Source organism: Fopius arisanus, unplaced genomic scaffold (genome assembly GCF_000806365.1).
Source record: "Fopius arisanus strain USDA-PBARC FA_bdor unplaced genomic scaffold, ASM80636v1 scaffold00070, whole genome shotgun sequence".
Lineage (NCBI taxonomy): Eukaryota > Metazoa > Arthropoda > Insecta > Hymenoptera > Braconidae > Fopius > Fopius arisanus.
Genome location: NW_011887809.1, coordinates 367,095 through 377,656, shown reverse-complemented (window position 1 = coordinate 377,656; position 10,562 = coordinate 367,095). Strand labels below are relative to the sequence as shown.

Below are 10,562 nucleotides of genomic sequence, written 5' to 3'. Positions count from 1 at the left end.
CTATAATTTCCGTCTACTTTACGTCTAATCACAAAGCTCAATGGCTTCACAGCTTTGCCCCCCAACTCTCCCCCCCCCCATGTTTACCCACGACAATTCGCCTCTCAGAAAATTCACAATTAGCCAATAGTATTCCCCTATACCCCGATGATACATCGGCGCAATGAACTCCGCTAACAGCCTCAATTAATAATAATAAATGATCACTAATAGTTTTGCAATAAAAAATTATGAACCGATTTAATTGAATCGGTGCCCCCGATTCAATTGTGCTGCTGGTGAAAAAACCCTCAGCTCTTTCTCTCATTATTTGTCTAACCACCGGTTTACAGACTCCATCCTATCAACGGTAATTAATTAGCGCAGCTATGAAAGGCATTTATATAACCGCAAACACCGAAAACTATTGAAAAACAAAGAGTGCTGAACCGTTAAAACAACGAACAATCTACTCGCAGTCAAGATCGATTAACCACAAAAACGACCACGTCCATTTTTTTTTTCCCCAACCATTTTTATACGGCCATACACTCTTTCCTACCTCTCCCCATTTTTTTTTTTTAATGTTGGCGAATTGTTGCTCCTGTACTCAATTTTTTTTTTCATTCCACGAGACTTGGCAGCAGTCGGCAACTCCTGATTGGCGAAAAAGCTTCCTCCAATTTTTCGTTTAAATAGATTAAAAAAAGGTAAACCAGATTTTCGCATAACCAGACGTAAAAGTCATTAAACAATTAACTTTGATGTTGTACAATTTAAAAAATTTTTATCATACAAATTTCACAAGAATTTTGAAACGTCTGACGAGACGATAATAATTTTATAAAAATAATTATCATTTATAATTAGGACGTCGAAAAATAATTATTTCCATCCGAGATAGTTTAATTATTATTACTATTATTAATGACCTCATCGTGCTTTTTTGTTAGTGCATATTTCTCTCCCCTGATAAGGGTAGTATTTTTATTTATTTTTTTTTAGAGGGATGGAGTGCTTGTGTTTTTGGATTTTTTCCGAGTCTCATCGAAACGTGAACATAAGACGAGCCAATTTTTCGCCTCTGTTACAACCTTCACTCGCTTTCTCAGTACTATTTCTACATTTCCACCCTCAAACGTGGGGTGGGTCCCCTCTTTATACGTACCTTTAACTCTCCTCTTTCATTTTTCCGGCTTCTAGTTTTTAATAACCTAATGGCTCTTACGCGGTACATTATTCTCGTCCCGTTCCATCAGTGCAACCCCTTCTTCCCTCAGACCAACTGAAAACTCGAAAAATATTTCCCATGTTTCTTGGAGAATTCTATTATATCCCCCCATTTTCATCCCCTCCCACATTTTCCAGCTGCCTCCCACATTCTCATTATCAATTGTCCATTTAATCAATGAACCCATAAAGCACCGAGATAAAAATATTCTCTCAATAAATAAATCATTAATTAATTTAAAAATAAAACACCAAAATAGATCACCCAAAAAAATTTCTCTCAACATCACTTTCACGAGTGGACATTTCCCAAGAAAAATTGACAATTAAAAAATGGTAAATTGTTAAATAGAATAAATAAACACTAGGTATATATTTTCAGAGGTAATTTTCACTCTCCGGTACCCCGATAACCGAACAAAAGCCGTAGTCCAGCGAGATCGACTCCTCAGGAACTCCTTATTCTCCAAAAAAGAAATCTCTCCTCATCCAGGAGACGAAGGGATCTCCATAGCATTGGGTGAAATCAAGTGTAAGTCTCACAAAGATTTGAATGGGCGCAGGCAAAACATCTCCCCCTTTTCGCCATTCCTATTTTTCAACCAATTCTCCTGTTCCTTTTCTAAAAAAAGAAATAAACAAAAAGGAAAAAAATGTTTCTGTATTCCCAACAAATGGTGGAGTTTATCGCTCCTCAGTTCACCTTTGTGTACAGCCATCCCTGGAAACAAATAATAATGGTGAATATGAGGGAGTTATTATTTGAGAGTAAGAGCTGGGCTGATTACGATTCAATGTACTTCACCGGCGATATTTCACCTCTCAAGGCTTTACGATCGGGCGTTTTTTAATTTTCCAACGCTTTCTGGTGAGGGAAAAACCGTAGGACACTGGCTGAATGCTGGTTTTAAAAGGGCACACCGAGTAATATGGGAGCAGAAAGAGGTGGGAAGACACAGAGCTGGGATTAAGAGAATGCAAATTACGACGTGCAGAAAATAACACCAGTAAGAAATTTACGTTTTTTTATTTGATTTTTTTTTTTGCTTTTTCTCCTATCGAGTCATAATGTAGAGTGAGTTGACTTTTTTCACTTTTTACACTCGTCCAGGACCCCCAGGAGTTGAGAGATTACATTTTGGGGATACCACTGGGAAACGGAATGGAGGTGAATATTTTTATTCTTCTGCTCGGATTTTTTGGGGTTTTTCTTCGATTTTATTCGGCACAGGGCGTCAGGAGATCTCCGGCATTGAAATTTCAGGTGAGGGGTCTGTTTGGTTAAAAAATTATGGTAATTACCTGGGAAAATATTATCAAACTCAATATTTTTATTGAAAAATTGGCATTCAATTAAAACCCAACAATTCCACAGGGAAAAAGTGAATCCATTTTTTTTCTGGCAGATCATAATAAAAATATATCACTGAATTTTTCGATTGTCCCTCTATCGATCTAAAATATCGTTACCCCTCAGTAAGAAAAAAATGAAAAAATCAAATAAAAAAAAAGCTGACAATAAAACGACATAAATAGAATTTGAAGAATCACGTGCGCGAAAAAAAATCTGTCACTGGAAAAAAATGGCGGGATGAATCCTCTTGGTGAAAAAAAAAGTCTGTCACCCATTTAAATTTCTTCATCATCCCCCATCCCCCCCTGGTAACTTTAACTCACTGTTTAACGTCAAAGTACTCACCTCCCGGCTGAAATTTACGTCGACAAAATGACAAAGAGGTTTTGGGCAACGCAGAGACAAGGCACAGACACGTTTTAGAGGAAAGAGGCGATATTACCGTTAACGTAACAAGGGAACAAGGAGGAAAACTATGCCTCGGTATCCACATACAAACCCCCAAGACCGAGGCGCAAAACCTAGCCGTGATTGATTATGCCCCTCGTAGTTTTGGCTGCCAAGCGTACCTCCAGCTTGAATCCTCTTCCCTCTCAACTCACCCACAAAATGTTACCACGATCGATCCTCGTCCCCGTCATATCCCAGTCGTCTCATCTCGGTCTTCAGAGACTGAAAGAGTCTAGAAAAAAAAAAATGAAAGAAAACACAGTGAAAGGGGAAATCATCCGAATTTGCGCGTGTCCCCATCGGCGACACGCACGTAGAGAAAATCCTCGTGGAACAATTCGCACGTCCATCCGATGACGGTACCCTGATGACACTGGAAATGAAGAGAAGATGAAACCCCTTCATCATTTTCCAGGAGGTCGGTTATTAAAAAATATTAATTAGTGGCTGAGAAAAATTCATCAAAATCCCACCACTGACATTTCTCGGGAATTTTCTAATTGGATTGGATTAATTGTTTATTAGATTTTAACGGAATATTTATCACCGGGGCTTTTTTATCTCGTAGAATTTTGACGAGGTCGCGTGATATCTGTTGATTTTTTGGATGGAGGTAATGGCCCAGGGTAAATTCATCTCTGGATGCAGGCAAGGATGATCGCTGGATGGACTCGGTGGGTGGGAGGATGTGAAGAGGGCAGGGAATGGAAGTGTACCAGAAGGGCTTGAGCCCTCAGTGCCCTCGACACTGGTGGGTGCGAGGAGGTACGAGGATAACCCTCCGGGATGGGGATGCAAGGACCCCCTGGGAATGAGATGCAGATTGCCAGAGGCCACTTCAACCGCGGGAGGGAGTGAATTTTTAATAACGCACCCTGGCATACCTAACTCCTCCCTCTCCCTCATTCACTGTCGCTCTTTCTCATTTTCCCTCTGGTTAGATAGGTCTCTGTGGTGGTACATAAGGAATATATAGAATATATATATATAGTTTTTTTTATATCAGTGTACATTGTCTTGGCGTGTGGTGGATGAGAAAGAGGCACGCGAAATCGCTGGTACTGGAGGAGAAAACGAGAAATGCTTTTGGAATTCTTTCTCCCTTTCCCTCTTTCTCTCTCTGTTATTATTATAACTCGTCCAGGGGGTGGTGAGGGTTGAATTGTCAAGGGCAGAAGACTTTCTACATGCTGTCTTGGTTATTCTACATCTCTGCACGCTTCTCTGGACCCTAGACCTTTCTGACATCAGGTTTTTCAACTCCTCACATTTCCCTCTTAGTCACCATGATTTTTCTCTGGCTCTTTTGACAATTAACAAAAATTGAGAGGTGAATTTCATTTAGATTTTGTGAAATTTGTGGAGTCCAGGTGGATGATGATTCCAACAGTCCGGCGTTGAACAGCTTCCTGGAGAATGTACTTCGTGCTAAGGATGAATTAAAATCAATCGACAGAACTGTAAATTCTGGTGGACACTGGGGACGGAGTACCAAGAGACGGCTACTATGGTCGCAGCGGCCCAGGAGACTAGCTGCGATAAGAGATTATGGCAGTGATAAAGATGCTGATGGAATTGGGGATAGGAGTGCAGCAAATGAGGGGGATATTGAGACGATTCTCGGAGAGTTGGGATTCTCCGGTGAAAACTCACCAGTCAGGAGTATTGGGAAGAATGAGAGGGTTGAAAGGAGACGTTATCCAATTTCCGATTTAACTGGTAGTGGTATCATCGAGTACTATGATTACGAGGGAGATGTGGGAAAACGAGACTCGATGAATTCTATCAATGCCAGTGGTATTGCTAGTGAGTTGCAATCAATTTTTTCCATCAAATCTTTATGTCGTTTATTATTTTTATATCGACAGATCTATCAAAAATATTTATCAAAATCATAACTGAATGTTTTGTTATTAATATTTTGGTATTTGTTTTAATTTGATTGGAAAAAAATACATAAACATTTTCTTTTAATTGAATAAATAAACAATGAAAATCAGCTCCAGCGAGTGATCACTTGGAGACGATGAAGAAATTCGTGGGGATTTCCTCAGGTAATGGGACGGAGGGTACAACCCTTCCGTATCCTCGACAGGAATTTCTCAGCGATGAGGTACATCCTGGTGAGGAGAGAAAATTTATTGTTGACCTCGATGACCATGTGGATGAGAATCGAGAGGACAGGGACATGGAGATATCCAACGATCTGGATACTCTTGGGTTAGATCGAGAGGATTAGCATGAGGTAGGGAGTGAATTTTATATCTGAATGGATAAAATTTTCACAGACGTGAGGCACGATGTCACAGGGAAGAAGATAACGGCGACAACGGAATGCTCTTTCATTCCCATTTTCTGGAGATTCAGGAGTTCGAGATTATTCCAGCTAGGGCGAGTGGATCGGGCGAGCCAAACATGTACATTTCCCCCATTTCCCTCATTTCCCTCATTTCCTCTTTTGACTTTTAATAATTTTTTACACCCCAGACGATCCCCGAAGGCCTCAAAACCCGGTCAGACATTCTTCATTATATCACCAGTCAACTCCCCGGAAGAGAATGGTTCATCGACATCTGGAAGTGATTACCAAGCCCTGAAAGTCACAGACGATATGTTCAAGGGTGGAGTTGAGCAGGGAAATTCCCCGGATGACTCCAGCATTCATTTTCCCGACAGAAATCAAATTCAGAATGACAAACACTGGAAATTACTCCAGGTACCCACAAGTACGGAGGTAGTTCATGAAAATGAGAAATTGAAAGAATATTTTCGTGTTAGAGGAACATTTTTTATTATCTTCAGTCAAGGGTAGATAGATGATTTTTATTCCTCAAGTGAAGGATTTGATTCAACAGGAGGGGGACGAGGACTCGAAAAATGGGGAGAGCCTTGAAGTAATTCCCAGTAACAAAGCCCACCCCATCGAAATTCACCGCGAGTCCACGAATAAAGAGGCAGCAGACACATCGGGACTGAAGATCTCCAGGAGGAAACGAACCAACGGAGTTGGGCCCATAATGCATCGTGAATCGGTGGAGCCTTTGGAGGTGTCCTGGGAAGGCTATGGCGAGGAAAATCGGATGGGCCTTGGCAGAGAACTCATGCAGGCAACTGAGGATAGCTGTGGACTCTTGACGTGCGAGACGACATCGTCCCGTGATTTTTCGAGAAGTGCAACCAGACACCGTGACATTAACCAGGATTTCAAAGAAATCTGGCGTTCAAGGGGACTCAGCTATCTCCATGGGAAGAGCCCGCACTTCCACAAGGGGAAACGACGGTTTATTAAAAAAATACCGAGTCTGTTTCGTACATTGGGGAGAGGAAAGCGAGATATGGATGAGCACTCGAGGAATGATCACATGGGGATCGTCATCGGGGATGTAGCTGGAAAAATAGTTGATAAGATTTTTGAACAAGTTAGAATGATTTGATGACTCTCGGTTACGAATGACGAGAAAAAAAAATAAATTCAGGCACTTCCAGGTGGAAAATAATGAGCCCCTGAAGATGAATCTGGGTCCGGGTTTAAATCGCCACTCAAAGCCGGGGATTCATTCGCCAGGGGAGGTGCTCTCACCTAGTGATCCAGAAGAGGCAACTATCAAGTAACTTTATTATTTTATGGAAAATTTAACGTATTCCCTTTGATCAGGTAAAACGTACCGAGGAGATAATGCGGAAGGTCATGGAGCTCTTGGGTCATCTCGTGTCTGATGAAGTCGACCATAAGACTTGCAGAAAGTTACCGCCGCATTTGCATGAATTTTTGGTGTGGATGGTGAGGGATGAGGAGTTACGCGAGCCCCAGGTACCTGATAACACCCCCTAAAATAATAACTGTAAAATAAAATGATGAAATGATAATGGTAATAATTTTTAAGAATAATTTGCTTTGAGGCAACTTGTGGGGTTTTTCATATTTAATTAATTATTCAACACAAGAATTATTGTTTATTGAATTCAGAGGACAACAGCTGTTGTTTATTCGAAGGCGAAAGAGAGTCTTAAGCCCGAGAAATTTCCAAGCAGTCAACGGCCCGAGACCCAGACTCCACTGCCTTCTGATCTTTACAGAAAAGTCAGATTGCTGAAAGGCCTGATAAAAGAGTATTTCACACTGAGCGAAAAGGAACAGACGAAGGTCCAGGCTGTGCACGATTACCTGGTGAGTTGTCAAAAGGCTCGGGCCCACTCGAGACACATTTTAATGTCCCCTAACTACCCCCAGGAGAGACAATTGCACTCACTCCTGAAATTCATCGAATCAAAGGATAAAGCAAAGCCTCAATTGCCCATACCCACGAAAAAACGCTCAACCATTGCCCTCCACTCCCGACTCCACGGAGATGACGATGAATTGCAGAATTTTCCCTTGAAACCCGAGGGCTGGACCCGACGACGAAGGCAAGTGGTAAAAAAGCTAAAGATGAAAAAACACAGGAGTCATAATCCAAGGAAAAACAATCACCCTAAAAAATCTCACAATCGGCGAGTCCATTCCCGGTGGAAACGATCAATGCCACCGGTTAATTACTTGCCCTGGGAGGTGCCTAGAATTTTTAATGGCAATTTAAAGTTCTTGAGTAATTCGTCTTCAACGGGTGATGAAGCTCTGAGGATTCTGTTCGAAGGGACACGACCTAGTGAATCTGATGGATCCACTAAATCTTCTACGAGATCCTCCACGCCCGGTACGTCTCCCAAAACAATTGGCACAGCCCCAAAAATTCATCCCCCTGAATTGATAACTACCGCAAAAACCACTGCTGTCTCGTTAACGCTCACTGAAAATTCGGGCAAAGTTAATATTATTGGAAAGGAAGGGGTCACATCCCGCACTCTAAACAGTCTCGAGAGCAGAATCAACGTCTTTCCAGTATCTCCATAAACTTCTTTCACAATCTCCATTCTCCATAATTAACTGGTTACCTAATTACGATGGCAACAGTGTAATCTATTATTCAATACAATAAATTATACTCGAACGAAAATTGTGTGAACAAATTTCGCAGATTATATTATATATTATTATTTTCATTTTTTGAAAAATTTTCATTTGAAAAATTTTCTAAAAAAATTCACCACTCTCGCAATAATGGGAATTTCCGGGAAAAGTGAACAGATATGAGTCGCGTATGGACCGTAGATTCGATATGAAGAGGAATTGGCCCTCGTGTAGCGATTTTTAATTTTTTCATTTTTTGACAAATTTTCACTTGATAAATTTTCTAAAAAAATTCACTACTCTCGCAATAATGGGAATTCCTGGGAGAAACGAACTGATTTGAGTTGCGTATCGACTATAGATTCGAAATGAACAAGATTGCGCCCTCGTGGAGCGATTTTTAATTTTTTCATTTTTTGAAAAATTTTCACTTGAAAAATTTTCTAAAAAAATTCACCACTCTCGCAATAATGGGAATTTCCGGGAGAAGTGAACAGATCTGAGTTGCGTATCGATTATAGATTCGAAATGAACAAGATTGCGCCCTCGTGCAGCGATTTTTAATTTTTTCATTTTTTGGCAATTTTTTACTTGATAAATTTTCTAAAAAAATTCACCACTCTCGCAATAATGGGAATTTCCGGGAAAAGTGAACAGATCTGAGTTGTGTATGGACTGTAGATTTGAAATGAAGAAGATTTGGCCCTCGTGCAGCGATTTTTAATTTTTTCATTTTTTGAAAAATTTTCACTTGAAAAATTTTCTAAAAAAAATATATATTATTATTTATTTGTAGGAGATTAGGATTTTAATTAACTATTTATTATCATCGTAATCAATAGATAATGAATAATTGCGGAAATTAATTATCTCGGCGTATTTAAAATTTGGGTGGGAGTAAATATTCTTTTATTTTATTATAAATAATAATAATGTTGTAATAATTTTCCCTCTCCCCCAAAACTTTTCTCTCCATAATTACCGTTCAACACAATAACAATCCCATCCAATTATTCAATAAAATAAATGATATCCGAGGCATGAATTCATGGGGCAAACTTCTTAAACGAGATAGATCGTCCAATGCACCGAAAGAACCGAAACTTTCCGCGAGAAACGCAAATCTCGGCGAACTTCTACCGTAAACGGAAGCCGAAGTAGAAAAATCCAGTGGAAAAATAAAAATAAAAAAAGAAAAAAAAGGAAAAATCTCCTCAACACTGGAGAATAGTTGGGGGGCCAATTAAAATTACGAAATAGTAGCCAAGGTTTATGCAGGCATGAGCGAGTCTATGCACGGATGTTATTACTTATTCGCCTTGGTTTTAAATTCAAGTTTATTTTTGTTTAAACTACAGAGAACGCATCTGTTCGGTTCGCGCCCTTGTCTTTTTTACCCTCTCATTTTCCTCAGTTATTTTTCCTCTCTGTTTTATATACTTTTTATTCTTTCATCCATTTTGTCTTTATCTCTTGTACTTTTGCTGGGTTGTACATTAATGTAACGGTGGATCTGAGCATTTTGGGGTGGGAAGAGGAAGGGATCCGGTATTTTTACATAACATTAAGTTGTCCGGTGGGGGTTGGGGGGTGGTTTCGTGTGTTACCCCTGGTGGAATGTCACGAGGGAGAGGAGCGAATGTACGAGAAGGAAAATGATACTTTGGGGGGTAAAGTGCTGGGGTTGGAGGGAGAGGGTTGTGGGTCACTAATGGAGGTTAAAACGTGAAAGAGGGGTGAAACGAGAAGTGAGGAAACGCTTCTCGCGTCTCGATCGCCGCGAAACAGTTGCACATCCGGTGCACCCGGGGCTTTCAACCCCTCTTTCCTATAACAGTGTTATATGCTATCCACTACCCCTACAACTACCCCTTCAGACTCGCTCTTTGACTCTTCTACCGGCATCTGTCGATGGATATTTTCGCTTTATTTTTTCACCATTCGCGGATTAAGTCCGCGGATAAACAGCAAAATTACGCCTCCAATTACACGGAGATCTGGGGAATGGGAATTATTTCCCGTGGAAATTTATTTATTTATTGTCCAGAATTTTTAAAGAAACTTGTGGGAAACAAATATTTTTTCGACAAAACGTGAAAATTCACCGCATTTTCATACTCAGCATTACCAGTACTTTTACATATTATTATTATTATTAATAATTAATAACACGGGCATTCTGAAGATTCTCACCAAATTCCCTGAAGTTACCGCAGTGCGACCTCGCCAACATTAATCTCGATCCCCGAAAAAGGCGTCCGATCAAGAAGTCCGATATCGACTAGATCCTTATTGTCATCCCTCGACATATCGTGGGGGTGGAAGTGGGGTTGTGCTTTATCCATGGGTATTGCAATGCCGATGGTACAAACAGCATTACGATTTTGCTGTGGATATAAGTGAGACGGGAAATACAGAGTAAGTGGGATTGCAGGCATCCTCGACATGTCGATAGCAGGAGCAACTCGGCACGGTGGCCCACCGATACATCCTCCGATACATCTATTGCACACACGACGAGGGATATAATACTGCCGCGCAATTCACCTCTCCAACCTGCCTCACCTCCTCTGCCCACCCCACCACCCCACCACCCCACCG

The 10,562-nt window shown here is 40.7% G+C and overlaps 1 protein-coding gene across 2 annotated transcripts; it reads left to right on the top strand.

The window, feature by feature from the left end:
* The first annotated feature begins 601 nt into the window (after positions 1-601).
* LOC105269490 (uncharacterized) lies at positions 602-7,948 on the top strand. Of its 2 annotated transcripts, none has more exons than XM_011309786.1 (13): positions 602-689; positions 1,592-1,741; positions 2,037-2,216; positions 2,321-2,473; positions 4,384-4,819; positions 5,014-5,233; positions 5,302-5,430; positions 5,501-5,729; positions 5,869-6,432; positions 6,500-6,610; positions 6,669-6,824; positions 6,981-7,181; positions 7,245-7,948. In XM_011309786.1, the coding sequence occupies exons 4-13, from the start codon at positions 2,372-2,374 to the stop codon at positions 7,902-7,904; spliced, it is 2,808 nt and encodes a 935-aa protein (XP_011308088.1). In that variant the 5' UTR covers positions 602-689; positions 1,592-1,741; positions 2,037-2,216; positions 2,321-2,371; the 3' UTR covers positions 7,905-7,948. The 2 variants fall into 2 exon arrangements, with proteins under 2 accessions (XP_011308088.1, XP_011308087.1); XM_011309785.1 differs by having other exon boundaries at positions 5,854-6,432.
* The last annotated feature ends 2,614 nt before the right edge of the window (positions 7,949-10,562 follow it).

What these genes read in the sequence shown, in the direction of transcription:
- LOC105269490 (XM_011309785.1), top strand. Translation starts at nt 2,372, where the DNA reads ATGGAGGTGAATATTTTTATTCTTCTGCTCGGATTTTTTGGGGTTTTT. An exon ending in AACACTGGAAATTACTCCAG is followed by an intron (nt 5,730 to 5,853) that starts GTACCCACAAGT and finishes CCTCAAGTGAAG; the next exon opens with GATTTGATTCAACAGGAGGG. An exon ending in AGGCTGTGCACGATTACCTG is followed by an intron (nt 7,182 to 7,244) that starts GTGAGTTGTCAA and finishes AACTACCCCCAG; the next exon opens with GAGAGACAATTGCACTCACT.